The sequence below is a fragment of the Centrocercus urophasianus genome, unplaced genomic scaffold (genome assembly GCF_019232065.1).
Source record: "Centrocercus urophasianus isolate 14NV4802_14NV808 unplaced genomic scaffold, USGS_Curo_1.0 seq_12, whole genome shotgun sequence".
Taxonomy (NCBI): Eukaryota; Metazoa; Chordata; class Aves; order Galliformes; family Phasianidae; genus Centrocercus; species Centrocercus urophasianus.
In genome coordinates, this window is record NW_024884364.1 from 278,869 (window position 1) to 296,545 (window position 17,677).

Below are 17,677 nucleotides of genomic sequence, written 5' to 3' on the forward strand. Positions count from 1 at the left end.
TGCATTAAGTTCTCGCTCTTGGGTCTCCACTCTCTCTATCCCCTCCCCTAAGGTTTTCTGAAGGTCAAATCACAGGGATATTGATTGATATAACACAAAAACATTTTGAGGTAACAAAACAAAAGCTCAAGAATAACAACTTTAAAATGAAATTACACATAGGAATGAGCATAACTTAGGAGTTTTTTTTGTTTGTTTGTTTGTTTTTTACAGTACCTGTGACTTCTGTACCATTCAAGTGCATGGAAGAGAAGTATTTTAATAACTGACAATTTCTAAGTTTCTCTAAAGCTAAGAGAATTTTTTTCAGACTACAGTATAAATGATACTCCAGAGATTACCTGCAACATTTTAAGGCTACATTTAGCTCTCCTTACCTTTCCACTGGAAAAGTCATTTGTCTACCTGTGTTTTGGGGGGAAGGAGAACTGAAATTACTTGCAGATTTTTTAAAGAAAATTTAATTATAATAAGGCAATTAAGAGGGGAAAAGTTTTTATCTATCAAAGTCTTGTTTCATTTTTCTGCTTTGTTTAAATGCCAGACAATGTTGGAAAACAGCATGGTTTTGCTAGAGACATCTCTATTCTTTTCCAACTAACAGTTCTATATTCATTTGTATCTGTATTTCCAGTACAAAAGGAGAAAAAAAACTTTTAACCAAACACTTGCAGTTTTTGTCTTTTGTTTTATTCCTCTCAAAATACACTGGAATAAATAATAATAAAAACACGAATTTCTCTCTTCTTCTTTAGTATAGTATCTATTAGCCATCCAGGACATAGAAAACTAACTGACATCTGAGAACAGGGTTTTCTTTGATCTTCTACCCTACTTCCCCACATCTATCTACAATAGATACAGTGCACATTTAAAGAAGAGACCTCAATTTGTGTGGGAGAAATTATTATTAGACTAATTGCTTTGAAAAATCAGTATGTAGCTGCACAGATCTCTAGTATGTAAATATAAAAAAAGTATACTCAGAATGAGAAATGAATAGTGATGGAAGAACACTCAGCTATCAGCTAAAAATGGAAGAAGGGTAGTAGCTTTTGTGATTCCTTTTCCTTGTTTTACAAAAATGACTAGGGAAAGTAGTATATGAGTTGAAGTAGTGCTACGGACTTGCCTCTGCAGGCCAAAAGAAATGCTCTGGTACTGGTGAACAGTTCACTGCATGCAGCTAGGAGAGCTCTCAGCATGACTAGAGGTAGTGTAAAAGGAGAATAAGCAATGGCTCCATGCTGCTCCCTGAGACACCTTCATTCCCTGAGAACAAAGACTGCCAGCTCTTAAATGCTAAGTGCAAACAGGTTCATCTGACTGGCTTTTCAATCATACAAAATCCCAGAGCTGTGACACACAAATGGTGGAATCAAGGTTACAGATACAATCAGCAGGAAATCTTTTAACAACCTGGGCTGTTGTTTCCTGCTCGCTTTAACTTGCCTCTCTACTTAACAGTACCACAGACTTAAAACTTAGGCAGTGCTACCTAGAAGCACAGAATTAATTGTAATTTGTGGCTCCCTCTCTTCACCAGAACCTGGAAACACAATAGGCAAATTATAGACACAACAGTGGTTTATAAAGTGGACCTGGAACTGGTGGTGGAAGGAGGGTAGTGCTCGTTTATGACAGTTAGAAGTAATCAGTGCTCATGCCAGAGATGCATACACTCCAGCACTAAGTGCCAGTGTCACTCACAGACAGTCTACACCTTGTGTAGCCCAGCAAAAAGCTGTCCAGACAGTGCAGAGGAATCACATACTAACAAGTGTTTACTTGATAGTCGTGACTATAAGGAATGTTATTCTCAGGTAGAATTGATCATCCCAGTCTCATGACTGGACTGAGATATCAACAACCTCATTGTCACCTGAAGTATGGAAAATCAGGGAAGCAAGTGTGCTTCTCTTCAGATCTCTTACTGCCACATCAAATCAGGAAGGCCAGCATGAATCTTCCTTCCTTGGCTGTCTCAATGATTTATAACAAGGACTACAGAAAGGAAAACACAGATTTTACTTACGCAGATAGACAGAAGTCAACCATTTTCCTTCTATTAAGAAGGAAGATAAGCCCAGGACTCTTCAAATCAGGTCTGAATTAATCACAGTGCAAAATCTGTTCAGCTAGTACCACTTTACTTGAGAAGATGACAGGTAGCTTTGCAATTTCCTTCCAGTAGTTAGTATAACTCAGATTCTTTCTCAGGCACAACTACTAGTAGAACTAGCACACCAGTACCTGTAAAGTTACCCTTGCCAAGGCACAGAAAACACTGGGAATGATTACAGGTCAACATTTGTAAGCATAAGCTCCACCTTCTCAGTTGAAGAAATGTTTCAAAGTCCAAGAGATGCTCAAACCTGGTAGACAGCAGTATAAAGTGGAGGTAGAAATCTGATGCATTAAAACAAAACTTATTATTTCTTTATTCCTTAAATAGAATTGCCTTAGAGATCACAGAGCTCCAACAATACAAATGTTTGGACAGCACTTCCTAGGAAGTAGCTTTACCTTCCTGGTCTTGCACAGTTCAGTGGTGTACAATCAATGAATATACAGGTGTTATAATTATGAAATATACAGGAGAGTTTGGCTAGGCAGGTTACTACACTAAAAAGAATAGAGGACTTACCCTTGTCCTGAACTCTCTGGAAAACTCCAAAGAAGGGATCGCTAAAAAAAGAACCTTCCCTTTGGGTAGTCAGCTCTTACATGGAGTCTTAATGGTGGAGCCAAGCTCCACCCCTTCTGGCAGCACAGGTGAATTGCCATTTCTTGCCTCAGGTGATCAATCAGAGGTTCAGGCTATGACTCAGCAGCTCCCATACAAGCGGCTAATCTCACCCTTTTTTTTTTTCAGCTCTTCTAAGATAGAGAGGATGAAAGAACGAAGACTCAAGGAATGCATGATATGATAAAGGATACCCATTGTACCTTGAGCTTGGCTTGAATCTCTCTGGCTTTCCGCCTTGCCAGGACCTGAATGTGACTAGATACCTGCATTGAAAGACAAAATTAATGTTCAATCCTGACAAGTATTTGGTAGCTGTTTGCAGAAGTAAAGTTTACTTTAGACACCTTGTGCAATAGGGAGTTATTTAGGTTGATGGATGGAGAGGAGTTGTGGCAGTGATGAGATGCTTTTCTAAAAGTAACTGTGATTAAGTGAAGTGAAGTGAAGGATCAACAGAGACAGGCCAATGAAGGCCTTTTACCATTCAAATGGCTTTATAAAGCCAGAGATCTTCTATGAAACTGAAGAACACATCCATGAACCTGAGGACTGAGAGTTTTTTACCTCTTTCCATCTTGGCATACCCTTGGGAAAATGTTATATGACCTTGGCCACTATATATTGATTCTTAGAACTTCAGAATCCGAGCTGAAATACATCATAGAAAAAATTAGGTTGGAAGGAATCCAGTCCTTTCAGTCCTCTACCCTAAGTACGTCCAGGTTTGTGAGGGCTTTGTCCAGAATAGGCTGTACTGTCATTCCCAAATCACAGAAACGTATTTTTCATCCCATCTGCCATATGTTTTCAAAATCACCATTGCCGTCTGTATGTCTGGTCTGAACAAAACCTTGCTGTTTATGTTAGCTAAGATGTTCATTAGTAAACAAAACAAATAAAAGCCCACACTGTTTAACAGCAGAAAAATTGTGTCATTAGGTGGATGAGAAGCACTGTAGTCATAAAATTCTTCTGACTTCCTACAATTCTTATTAAACTGTAGCCTCTTCCTAGGAAAGCTAGAAACGAATAGCAAGTGAGTAGCAAAGAATTTCTCTTATGTCCTCACAGCATGTGTAGTGGTCCTAAGCACCTAAAGTTTAAATGGAATACTTTACACTTACCTGTTTCCTTGTGCGTGTTTTCCCTGTTCTCAGCTTAATATAACGGGCAATCAGTTCATTTCGGCCTGTAATATGGAAAGAATGCAAATACAAATTTAGAGATTTTTTAAAAAACAGTTCTATCTATAAAGATTGGCAGTGTGGTGATTTTAGAAATGTACTGATTAATTCACATGGTAAAGGTCTGAGTTTTAGGCACTGAACTTTGCGTCACCTTGTATCTATTTAAAATTTTCAATAAGAAAGTAGAATCAAATGTTTAGCTTAATACTCCTACTACCACAGCATGTAGAAGCTGTAGACATGGATCCAAATCACCATTAGGAACAGAAAAGTAAAAAGAAAGCCACTCACCTTCAGTCATTCAGAAAGCCAAGAAGGAATAACCACGAAACAACAGGCCAGTCAGCCACACATCAACACCTGGACATCAACACCCATTTCCAGATACACAAAGGACAAGAATGAGGTTGAAAGTAGTTCACATGGATTTACAAATGGGAAATCATTGTAATCCAACCTGATAGCTTCTACAACAAGATCACCAGCTTTATGGATGTTTGGAGAGCCGTAGAGATTGTGTACTTTACTTTAGTAAGGCATTTGACCCTATCTTCCATAATATCTTTATTGACAAGCTGAGGAAGCATGGGTAAGTTGGGTAAGTAGGTAAGAAGGTGAACTGGAAACTGTACAACCGGGCCCAGAAGATTTTGAACAGTGGCACCAAGTCCCATTAAAGTAAAGTTTCTAGTCATGTACTGGGGCCAATATTGTTCAACATCATCATTAATGACCTGGACAACAGGACAGAATGCACTCTCAGAAAGTTCAGATGATACAAAACTTGTGAGATTGGTTGATAAAACAAAAGGCTGAGTTGACATTCAGACAACTATTGATGGACTGAAAATATGGGTCAACAGGAATATCTTGAAGTTCAACAAAGGGAAATGTAAATTTCTACACCTAGGGAAAAAGTAATCCCTGCATCATAAAATCATAGAATCACCAAGGTTAGAAAAGCCCTACAAGATCATCCAGTTTAACCATCCACCTATCAGTATATGCTGGGGACAGATGATCTGGAAAGCAAGCTTTTTCTTGAGGAAAAGGACCTGGGTGTCCCAGTTGACAGCAAACTGAATGTGAGGTAGAAATGTGCCCTTACAGCTGAGAAGGCCAACAGCACTGGAGGCTACGTTAGGAAGAGCATCGTCAGCAGGTCAATGTAGATGATCCACTTATTCCCCCTTTCTCAGCACTGCTTACATGATTTGGAGTATTATGAAAAGCACAAGAAAGACATAGACATAGACATACTAGAGTGAGTTCAGCAAAGGTTCACAAAAAATGGTTGAAGCACTGAAGTATCTTTACACAAGACAGAAAAGAATCAGGGGTAGTTTTATCATTGAATAGAAATGCCTAACTGGGGGGAAAGAAGAAAAGGGACACACTCCCCTTTCAATACTGCCCAGTAACAGGACAAGACAATGAGCATGAAATGAAACACATGAAATTTTCTCTGAACATAAAAAAAAAAACACCTTGCTTTACGGTGAGAGTAATTGGTAACACCAAAGCAGATTACCCAGAGAGACTGTGTAGTCTCCATCCTTGAAGATACTCAAAACCCAACTGGACACTGTCCTGAGAAATTTGCTGTAATAGAGGAAGAATCTCTCAAGAGATATCTTCTAATTTTAATGTTTCTGTCACTCTGTGATTCGAAGTAGAAGAAAACAAACAAAAATGGAATTTAGCAGTGTGAAATGATACAGTGAATTAAAACACTTTCAGGTACTGGGTGACATTCAAAAAAAAAAAAAAAAAGGAAAAAGAAAGAAAAGAAAAAGAAAGTTTTTTTTGAAAGATTGTGGGAAGGTAGGGCACTGCCTGGAAGAAATGAAAAAATCCATGTCTGAATACAGACCAAGTAGTCATTGCAGGCTGAAGATAGTTAGAAGATTTTACATCTCAATTTTAAGAGATGACACAGGGAGACTAGGCCTTTCAGAGCCAAGAGAACAAGTAGCTTTATTTTCAGTGTGGGAGAATGAGAGGGCAGTGCAGGAAGGCAAAGAAAAGGCAGTCAGTGACAAATGAGGGAAATGGTATTAACAGCAACAAGAAAGAAAAGTGTAATGAAACGAAGTTTTGCAGTAACTTCAAATTGCTTGGAATGAGGGCAAGAAAATGCAGAAGACTGAGATCCAGGATTTAAAAATCTGGAAGAGATGCAGAGAAGGCTGAGCTTCTGACAACTTCAGAAGTAAACAGGTGTACAAAGATTAATCCACAGAACTGGGAGTGGCCGTCTAGATAAGAGGCAGACTGTGCAGGTTCCATGTATCAAATCTGATCAGATAACCAGATTTGCTTGTGTTCTTTGAAGCAAGAGTGTGATCAAGGAATAAAGAGCGGAAAGAAAAACAGTAGTTATATATCTGAACCGTAGGTTTGTTCAAGGCAGGAAACATGGCAGAAAGAGCAGGCTCTGCAAAGTGATACATCTCTGGTGGCCACACTAGTGATACAGTACCTCAGTTAAAATTGGAAGTGGGATCCACAAGGCTGTAAGACATCCTATATGGCTACAACTGTTTGAGGAATGGAGCAGGGATAAAATGGGAAGCAAACAATCACTTGCGTGAAGTTTATCAATAACTGTTAAAAAACATTTCATTGCTATGAGAATATGTATGTTAGGACATCACAGACATCAAAAAGGCAAGCAGTGAAAAAAGATGTAATTTTTATTGAGTTTATTATTCCATACACACACACAAAAAGTTTTTATTATAAAACCTTGTTAATTCAACCCTGCAAAAAATGAATGTAAGGAAGAATTCTATGCTAGAAATTTACCATTGAATCTTTAAGGCAAAGGCTGGCTGAGTTACTAATACAATCTGTTTCAGAAAGAGAATAATGTAAATATCCTTGACTACAGTTAGACCACTTTGTGAAACACAACCAAAGCACAGGAAGGGACAGAAAAGCATTTTACATTTACAGATCTTAATCCATGGATGTCCAACCTTTTGGCTTGCATGGGCTGCACTGAATGAATAAGAAACATCTCGGGCTGCTCTGAAAATAATGTCTCCTATTTATTTTCATGGAAACTACAAGATACAAGGAGCACATTAACTCTCGTTGATAAATTTTCTACGGAATATTATTTCACATTTTCATCACTATTTGCTATGCATTTTCATCAGTGATATGCAAAAACCTCACTTGTCAAAACCTGCACCAGCAGAGGTGATCAACTGTTACTTTCATCACTGCTGAATGTACCACCTGCTGCATCACTGTGTTCACATTCACTGTTTGGTCTCTATCAACAGTGAGCAAGCATCCACAAATGTCAGTGGGTGCCATTTTTCTTGCATGAAAGAACTCAATGACACACCTTTATGTTAGACACCATTTTGTCAGACTGCTGCTCTGCTGCTATCTGACACACAGCACCAAAATGTAACAGAATATTGTTGGGAAAGCCATATCACTGACATCCGCCCTGGACATCATGGACCAACATAATAAAATAGGAGGCATTAGTTTCTGAGCAGCCCTTGTAAAATATAATATATAGTTATAGTATATAAGTAACAAAATTTATTTTAAAATTTTGATTATTCTTTATTTTTAATTTTTAATATTTTATTAAAACATCAAAAAAGAGAAAGCAACAAAAACAGAAAACCAGTGGGATATTTGACCTTATTTTTGTGAAGGAAATTCATTGATGCCTGGTTCAACTGAAGTGGTTGCAATTCACAGTGAGTTCTCAAGGTGTTCATCAGAGATTTTTTATGGAATTTGACTTTCTGTACTTCATCCTTGACAATAATTTTTCACAAATGTGTGTGTGTACTGCCAAAAAGTGATAATGTGAATAAGGTATGATTGTGAAGTGAGGGATATTTCTGTCTGATGAGAAGGAGAGGTCTTAGAAAAGTCTGGTAAAGAGACAAGATTGGATTTTTTAGTTGAATGTATGATTGAAACTCTATATGCTCCATTTGAAGATCTGCAGCTGATGTATTCATGTCAACTGAAGATGGAGTTGTAAATATAAATCTATGATTTTTTTCAGTGATCTTGCAACATATTCTAAAATTTCCTTACCAAAAAAAAAAAAAGCTGCAGATTTTTCACTGTTCATGGGACAGTGTTAAGCCACTGTATCAAAATGCATAAAATTGTTTGCCATATCATAAGTCAGCACTGCTTGGTTAGTGCTGAGTGATGGCAGTATGCCTAGTGCTGGGCCAGGACACTTGGCGGAGCAGAGCTGCCTTCATGATGGCATGGAGGTGGGGCAGCTACTGGAATGGGATGGGCAGGGGTGTAGCTTGGACATGCCTGTTTTTGTCTTTTCATAATGGTATTATTTCAGAAGAACTCCTTATTCTGTGTGGGGAAGGATCAGGTGTGTATCTGATACAAAAAAGCAGTCCCAGCTCCTCTACGCACAAACTAGGAAGTATTTTTGTGCTGGATGTACAATGACTAACATGTAACCACTGACATTTTTAGTTCCCAGCTTCAGCAAAGCATGGTGACTCACCTAAGACTTTAACAGGAGCAGATGCTGTTGTTGCTACATTCCTTCTGACTGTTTTCCCAACTAATGCAAACATTTTTACAAAGCTCATATTGAACACTAGTGACACAAACTTTCTCTAGTGCAAAGAAGATTATTTAATTAGCATTTGATATGAATCCACCACGCAAAGTAAGAAACAACAGAAGTGATGAGAAAAGGCACTTATTCCACAGACGTTGGCTTACCCAGAATTTCAGGACAATTTGATACACTTCAGATGTGGAAAATGGGTGGAAAACAGGTTTTGAACATCTTGTATTATCCCCAAAGAAACAAGGAGGGAAATGTATACTTATCAAACGGACCCTTTGTGGGCCAATGGGAAATGAATGAATGGAAGAGATAGGAATAAGTAGCATTGAAAGGAGTGGATGTGAAAAATTTTAGGCAGACAAATTTTAAAGGATACAAATTGGGCTATAAAACAACGTGAGCATATAGAAAAGCTCCAGGCACTGGCTAAAGTCACCCTTGCACAATTAAATTTTAATGGATTCTTAACTCAGTATAATAAATATTATGGATCCTAATTAGGATTGTTGTGATTTCACGGAAGTCAAGAAATTTTTAGACCGAGCAGTCCAACAACTCACTACTGTTCTTCAGTAGTAAATAGCTGCAAGGCAGTCTGTGCAAGAGGATGACATGAACAGCCCATTGTGCACTGTTAATTCTAGCCATTTCCAAAATGGATGAAATGTATCGCATGCCAAAACTTCAGTCAGAGGGGCTTATGCCACTTTTGTTCAAACTTTTCAGAAAGGACAATAGCCACTAGAGGCAGGAGATGTATGAAGAGATATACAAAAATAAAAACAAACAGGAGAGGTGAGGATGTACGAAAGGAAACATGCAAGATGTATGAAAATGCACATCTGGAGAAGAGGAAGAAGAAGGAGATGTGGAAGTGCACATTGCTGGGGATGTGGCTGGCTAAATATGTCCCATGGCAGAGAGAGTACAGTTTGAGGCAACTGTAGTCCATGGAGGATCTAAATCAGAGCAGGGACAACTCTGACATTACTACAGCCCATGAAGAACCCACGTAGGAGCACTGGAAGAAAAAAATGTGCCATCTTCCACCTCAATAAAGGAACTAGAAGGGAACTAGAGAATAAAACTAGGGAAGCTGAGACTAGGAAGTGGAGAGAAAAGGCAATAAATTTAGGTTGAGTCTGGAGAAGTGAGAATTGTTTTTCCAGGTACGTGTTTAACTGTTTGTCTTTGACAACATTAGCAAAAATTGCAGAGCTGTGGAAATTACGCATATTAGAAACTGGAATTCTTTAGGGAGAGCATTTATACATGGATTTAGAATTCCAGATTTAGAATTCACTTCCTACTTGCCACCTTTCAAATAAACTACAGACTTTCTCTTCCAGAATAGCATCCTCTCAGAGCCAGGAAAAAACACAGGGGTGGAAGAGTATTTTAAGCTAATAAAGATGTTGGTAGCAAAAACCAAGTCACCCCAAAAAGACATTAATATCACAAGGGCTACTGAAGATAGAATTATACAAACAGTCAAACACAGTAACCTCTGCATCAAGAATATATTAAATTACCATGAATAAAACTGCAGGAGAAGCATGTATCTTTTGTTTTCTTATCAGAAGTGAGATGTAAGCAAGTACTACACTGCTGGAAGTCTGAAGGCTCAAAGCCTATGGAAAGCACTTTGTTTCACAACTCTGGCTGTGGGTGAAGCAAAGTCTAACACTCCTCACTTGGCCAGAACAGACAGAGCTGTCATAAATCTTCAGATGGTTCGTATTTTGGAGCCATGTAAAGTGCTCTTCCGATCCTATATTCCTAGAATAACTTCTGCTGAGGCCTTCCATGGTCACCAAAATCTGCCAACATTCATACCTCCTGTGACAAAAATATGTGTTGGGTTTCATGAAGCTTCAGCCAAAATCGTCCCCTGAAGCGTCCTCTTGGAAGAATGGCATTAAAAAACAAAAAAAAAAAAAAAAAAAAGCAAAAAAAACCCCTCCCTAATTCCCTGATGTTCTTTACCTCTCTTTTCCAAGGGCAATAATTTAGCTTTCACACCCCATGAGGCTGAATTGCAAAACGGTGCATTCAATTCAATTCAGCAACTACAAGAAAGGATTTTCTTTCTCTCTCACTGTATGAGGAAAGAAATATCTACTTCTGAAGGGGAAAAAAAGAATCAAAAGCACTCCCACAGCCATAAAAAGCATTTCCAAACCTATCTCAAAGCTTCATGCTGGCTTTCAGCTAGTAATGTTATACTACTGCTTGTACAAGAGGCAGATAAAGCTTTAAGCCTTGGTGTCAAATTCAGGTAAAAGAACCAAAAGGCTCTTCTGGAGTGGATGAGAGCAAAGAACTTGAGATTTCTGCAAAATCCTGTCAGTGGGAAGCTGAATGAAAATACCTGCTTCTTGGTAGATATATCTGTCTGTTCTCTAAGCTACTGCATGCACCTACCTATCTGCGAAGTGCAGCAAAGACATACAGAAACAACTGTGCAGATATTTTCCGTAAAAGTCAAGGAAACCACCTCAACTAGCATTTCAGTCTGTCACTTAATGATAGTTTCTGTGATGTAGCAGTCCCCTGAACTTGCATCTTGTTATGAGCTTAGATCTTGCATGAACTAAGCATCTTGTTAACTGTAGATTAAGATAAAGATATAAATAATGAACTGTGCATCAGATGTCACATGACCAATAAATCTAGACACAAGAGGGAACTTAAGTATACTTCTACTGTCCACCAAATATTAATATTTTTCTATGCATACAAAGCAAAATACAAAATAAGTCTTTTAGGTTACTTCAGAATGACACTTAAAACAATTACACTGTTCTCATAAACATGTACAATGAGTCCTTAATTCCTTGCAGTCTTACTTGCTGTCACTCATGGCATTGCTTCTTCCTCCCAGCTACACTAAATGCCTTTCTGGGAGTCACCTTTTCCACAAACAGGGCTGCATTTGTCAAAACCACATTTTAATAATTCTAATCACTATTACCATTCTTTCGGCAAGATACACAAACACATAGCTCTTACTGATATCATCCTTAACATAAATTTTAATGTTAACCTCATTAGATCCCTCTACCACAAGTCACCAAAGGTCTGGTGAATAACTTCTCGTAGTTTTCCAATTTTCTAGCCCAGCTTTTCTGAGGTTAGAAAAAATTATGTGACATCTCCTTTTCAGTTCTGGATTCGCTTCATCCCTTGCTATCTTCATTGACTGCTGACAGTCATTTATGTCTTTCTTTATTACTCAACTTGCTCATTTTCAACCTTCAGATCTCCTGTTTTGTCTCTAAATTATCTATGAAGTTTTAGACTTTGGCCTCTATGTCTCCCACATGTCCTTCTCATCCATCTTTCAGATCTTTGTCTTCATATACCATATATACAATACACTGGTGATGTTCAGCACCCAGTCTCCTCAAAAGGTCTAATCTTTCCCTCCCTCTCTTTTTCAGCTCCTACTTTTAATATTAATTCAACCAACAAAGCTGAGGCTATCCTCAAAGTCAAACATCCCTCTATAACCATTTCCTTTTTATATGCCTTCGATATGATCCCACACCACATCCTTGTGTCTAAATTTGAGACAGGAATTTGAAGGGTGGTGAACTATTCAGAGAATAGGTCTGGTGGTCACAGCCAAGGGCAGCCAAGGGCTGTGGCTTGTGTGCTCTATGTAGTGGTGGAGGCTGGTCATGAGTGATGTTTCCTAGGGGTCTGTCTCGGAATCAAGGAAGTAGGATTCAGTGCGCCCTCACCAAGCTTTCTGATGACAGTAAGCTGAGTGGTGCAACTGACAAAACAGAAGGAAGGGATGATGTCCAAAAGAGGAACCTAGACAGGTTTGAAAAGTGGCCCTTGTGAACATAATGAGATTCAACAAGGCCATGTGCAAGATGTCCCCACTCGGGAGCAATCCCAGATATGTCTACAGACTAGAAGAAGAACTCATTGAGATGTGCCTTGCCGAGAAAGACTTAGGGGTTCTGAAAGCTTGTCATGGGCCAGCAGTGTGCACTTACAGACCAGAAGGTCAACGGAATCTTGGGCTGCATCAAAAGAGGGGTAGCCAGCATGAAAAGGGAGGTAATTATGCCCCTCTACTCTGTCATAAGGCTCCATCTGGAGGACAATGTTCAAGCTGTGACCCCCAGCAGAAAAAGGTGTGGAGATGTTGGAATGGGTCCATAGGATGGCCACAAAGGTGATCAGAGTGCTGGAGTAGCTCTCCTATGAAAAAAGACTGAGGGAGCTAGGCTTCTTCATCCTGGAGAAGAGAAGGCTGTGGGGAAACCTAATTGCAGCCTTCCTATATTTAAAGGGAGCTTGTAAACAGGAGGTTAACGAACTTTTTACACAGGTAGATAATGACAGGATGAGGGGGAACCGTTTTAATATAAGAGAAGGGATTTAGATTAGGCATCAGGAGAAAAATTTCACTGAGAGTGGTGAGGCACTGGCACAGACTGTCCCGAGAAGTTGTGGATGTCCCATCTCTGGAACTGTTCAATGCCAGGTTGGATGGGGCCCTAGGCAACTCATTCTAGTGCCTGATATAGCGGCTGGCATCCCTGCATGTGGCAGGGAGGTTGGAAGTAGATCACCTTTGAGATCCAACCCAAGCCATTCTATGATTCCATCATCCTTATCTTTCCACCTCTTCCTGGTAGCCTCCAACCTTTGCTTCCCCACCGTTAATTAATCTGTCAATTCTGCTGTTTGTTCTTCACTGTTCTTGTGACTTCAATAGTGCTTCTAAATTTAACATACTGAGCAACTAGTGTGGTATGGTGTCATGTTTTTTAAATTCATCAGGACTGCAACTGTGGCAAACCCCTGTGGCAACAGAAGCCAACAGCAGTGTAGAATTTCAAAAGCAGCATGTTGATTTTGAGATAAGAGGTGTAGACAACTCTTTAAATGATTTATTAACAACAGCAGAGTTAACTAATCAAATTCCTTTCACTATTTTTAACAAATTGTATTTTTCTTCCTAAGTTCTATATTGAATCCAGAAACAAGACATGTATTCAGTAAGCAATGAAAGAACATATAATTATGATCGTCACACTAGCACTGTGCATGAAAAAGATAATAGAAAATCATTTAGATATAGAATAGAAAATTACTACAGTGCACTAGCCAGTTCTATGAAGACATTTCTCCCCTGTCACTGTAGAACCATAGTGCTTAGCAGTCAAGTTTGAGCCCCTGTAGCACAATAGCACACAACAAAGGATTTTATATTCAGCTAGAAGAGAGTTTTATCTCTTTGATCATTCATCCAATGCTCAAATTTGCTCCATTTTTACCTTCCATAAGAAACCTTTCTGAGCACATTGCAGTCAATATAATAAAATGTTGAGAAATTATCGAAACAATCAGATTAATGCAAATACAATAATGAAGTGATTAGTACTACCTCATCTTCAGCTGTACCTTGATAAATCTGTGTTTAGTATTTGACTATGAAAGGGCTGAGCTCCTTTCCCCTCTGAAATGATGCAGAAGTTAAAGCTTTATTTGCTGGAGCAAAATGTATTACTTAAACTAGACCAGCACCTTTTCATAAGAGAACATACACTCTCAGAGAAAGAAGATTCTACACTTCTCAACTATGAACTTATGGATGACAAAATATCATTTCTTCCCTTCGCATAAGGAGAAACAGGTTAGGCTGATCCATGGTCATAAAATGCAGATTTTTTTTAATTTACTAACTCATCTCAACACTGAAGCCCTCTATCCTGTAAAAGACCTTTTTGCTAGGAAGCGTAAATGTTTATTTCTCTCATTCACTATATAAATTAAATCCTTATCTAGGAACGTAAGAAGGGCTATCAATATTCTGAAACTGTTGCTTCCTGATGGCCAGTTTAAGACACTCCATGCAAGGTGCAACAAATGAGGGATAATAATTACAAGGCCTGCAGTTTTTTTGTAGCTTCGTATTGGTACACAGCAATGAGTGGAGATAGATGAAAAGTCACCAGGTGTGTTGTTGCAGCAACAAACTTGAAAAGCTTCCCTTCTCCCTGCTCCCTAAAATTTTTCATCATTTCCTATGTGCGGTCATACTAAGTAAATTTCTGGAATTAGGAAAACAGAGGAAGCAAGCACATATCACTCTAAAATAATTACCAAAATTAAAAAATAAGCCACTCAATTTAGATTTTGTGGGATTTGGCTTGGTTGGTTGGTTGCAGGATTTATGATTGTGGTTTTTTTTGTTTGTTTTTCCTTCTCCCTTCAGTCTATTTTTAATTGGATTGGTTATCAAGTTCCTTTTGTGACCACACTGTAAAGAGAACAGAGAAAGAATCAGGGCAGAACTTCTTAAACCTGTTTTGCAACCCGAGACACCATAGCCTGGAACTGTATTCCGTCAACCCCTAGAACACATATACACTGCCAAGAGAACAAGCAATGTTCTTACTGTCCTTGAATCTTTGCTTTGAAGAGAGTTACCTCCTAATCTTTCCCAAAGGTACATGGGATTATTCTCTGTAAAGACGATCTTTTACTAAAGTGTAGCAATGTATTCATGTAGCAATCCCTCACCATTATTCTAACAGGAAGCGTTAGGCTACACAACCCTGTACCAACCTTCAACATTAAGTACAGTATTTTCAGTGCATTAAAAGTCAGTGCCCTCATCAGCTGTGTTCTTCCACATTATCACCTCAGGCCACTGATAATCCATCCAATAACCCTCATATACACAGTAAAGGTTGCGACAGCAACAGAGCAGTTCTGATACTTTCCCAAGTGAGAGTAATGAACAATTAAACAATTGACACATTTTGGCTGGGAAATTCCCGGTCACAACAAAGCAGCTGCATATAGTAATATGAATATTTCATATGGCAGAGAGTATATCAGGTAACACAAAAAAAAAGCCATAAAGGATTGTATGTGGAAAAGCATGCCAAACTAACAGCTTTTAGTCTCTTAGGACACCTGAGAATTACAGTGTTAAATACACGTAAGCATATTCTACTCATGTTAGAAAAACATGGCCACTGACAGTAGCGTAGAAACTTATCTTTAATAGCATTCTCTAGTGCATGTGAGTCCAGGCTCTACATTATACACTCAGACATCTGCTTAACTCTTCCTTAGGTCAACAAACGTATTTTCTGCTTGTTTCAACAACTGCCAATAGCTGAGGAGTATGTGAAAGCAAATCTCAACTTCAGTAATCCCTCAAAGGATAGTGAAAACTTTGGCATCTCTCTTCCTCCTCATTTTCTACCCAGCTGCCCCTGTTGGCACCGACAGTACTCAGTTCTTCCAGATTTCTTTCTAGATTAGCCCAAGTGCTAATCTAATCTTGTTCATGTGTCCACATGTCAGGCTAACCAAATACTCAGCTTTAGTTATCAAGAAATCAGAGCTAAAAAGTGGTCTATGCAAATAATTATTTAATTAATTAAATATAATTAATTAATAATTACTTAATTAATTATTTGATCTATGAGATTAATTATGCTACACAGACTACACCCCTGGTGATTCAAGTGGAGACAGTTAGAGAACTCTTCCTTCATCTGGACTGTCACAAGCCCGTGGGACTGGATGGGCTTCATCCTAGGGGGATGAAGAAGCCGGCAGGGGTGATTGCTGTGCCACTCACAGCTATCTACAAGCGCTCCTGGTTATCTGGAGAGGTCCCAGAGGACTGGAGTCTTGCTGATGTGACTCCCATCTTCAAGAAGGGCCATAAAGAGGATCCGGAGAACTACAGGCCTGTTAGCCTGACCTCGGTACCAGGGAAAGTAATGGAGCAAATCATCTTGGGAGGGATCACACATGGTGCCCAGGGGATCAGGCCCAGCCAGCATGGGTTCATGAAAGGCAGGTCATGCTTGACCAACCTCATCTCCTTCTGCAACTGGGTGACCAGTCTGGTAGATGACAGTCTGGGCTGTTGATGTGGTCTACCTAGACTTCAGCAAAGCCTTTGACACAATCTCTCACAGGCTTCTTCTGGGGAAATTGGCTGCCCATGGTCTGAACAGGTATACACTTCTTTGGGTAAGGATCTGGCTAGAGGGCCATGCCGAGCCGGTCGTGGTGAATGGAGTTAAATCTGCTGGCGACCATTTATGAGTGGTGTTCCTCTAGGGGTTGGTACTGGGGCCCATCTTGTTTAATATCTTTATTGATGACCTAAATGAGGGGATTGAGTACACCCTCAGTAAGTTTGCAGATGACACCAAGCTGGGAGGTGGTGTCCATCTGCCTGAGGGTAGGGCAGCCCTACAGAGGGATCTAGATAAGCTGGATTGTTGGGCTGAGACGAATGGGATGAGGTTCAACAAGGCCAAGTACAAGAACAAGGCCGAGTCCTGCACTTTGGCCGCAATAACCCCATGCAGCACTACAGGCTTGGGGCTGAGTAGCTGGATAATGGTAAAGAGGAAAGGGACCTGGGGGTGTTGGTTGATGCTTGGCTGAATGTGAGCTGACAGTGTGCCCACGTGGCAAAGAGGGCCAACGGCATCTGGCCTGCATTAGAAACAGAAATGGCCAGCCGGAGCAGACAGGTGATCATCACTCTACAGAATTAGGGGCCCTGGAACGTGTCCAGAGAAGGGCAACGAAACTGGTGAGGGGTCTGGAGCACAAGTCTTATGAGGAGTGGCTGAGGGAGCTAGAATTGTTTAGTCTGGAGAAGAGGAGGCTCAGGGAAGACCTCACTGCATTCTACAACTTCCTGAAGGGAGGTTGTGATGAGGAGGGGTTTGGCCTCTTCTCCCAGGCAATAAACAGGATCCAAGGAAATGGCTACAAGTTGTACCAGACGAGGTTTAGGTTAGACATAAGAAAAAACATTGTCTGTCAGAGAGTGGTCAGGCACTGCAATGGCTGCCCAGGGAGGTGGAGTCGCAGTCCCTCTCAGTGTTCAAGAGGTGTCTGGATGAGGAGCTGTGAGATATGGTCTAGTGCTTTGGTAGCATGGTGATGGGAGGACAGTTGGACTACGTGATCTTGCAGGTCATTTTCAACCTTGCAATTCTATGATTCTATGATTCTATGAATTCAGCCAGTTGCTGCATGATCAACAAAACTTTGTTCTCAAGCAGTTAGCCTGTTCTGGCTTGGTACTTGCATGAAGTTCTGACTGCTACAGTTTCCGGCATATAGGACCTAGTTCTG

General features: G+C 39.8%; 1 protein-coding gene across 1 annotated transcript in view; it reads right to left on the reverse strand.

Moving 5' to 3' along the window:
• The window catches only part of TEAD4 (TEA domain transcription factor 4), a gene marked incomplete at its 5' end in the record, with an annotated part of 65,685 nt that overhangs the window by 22,918 nt on the left and 25,090 nt on the right, over positions 1–17,677 (reverse strand). The window contains 2 exons of the mRNA XM_042809597.1: positions 2,950–3,012; positions 3,874–3,938. Coding sequence (XP_042665531.1) covers positions 2,950–3,012; positions 3,874–3,938 — 128 coding nt within the window. The remainder of the gene's footprint in view (positions 1–2,949; positions 3,013–3,873; positions 3,939–17,677) is intronic.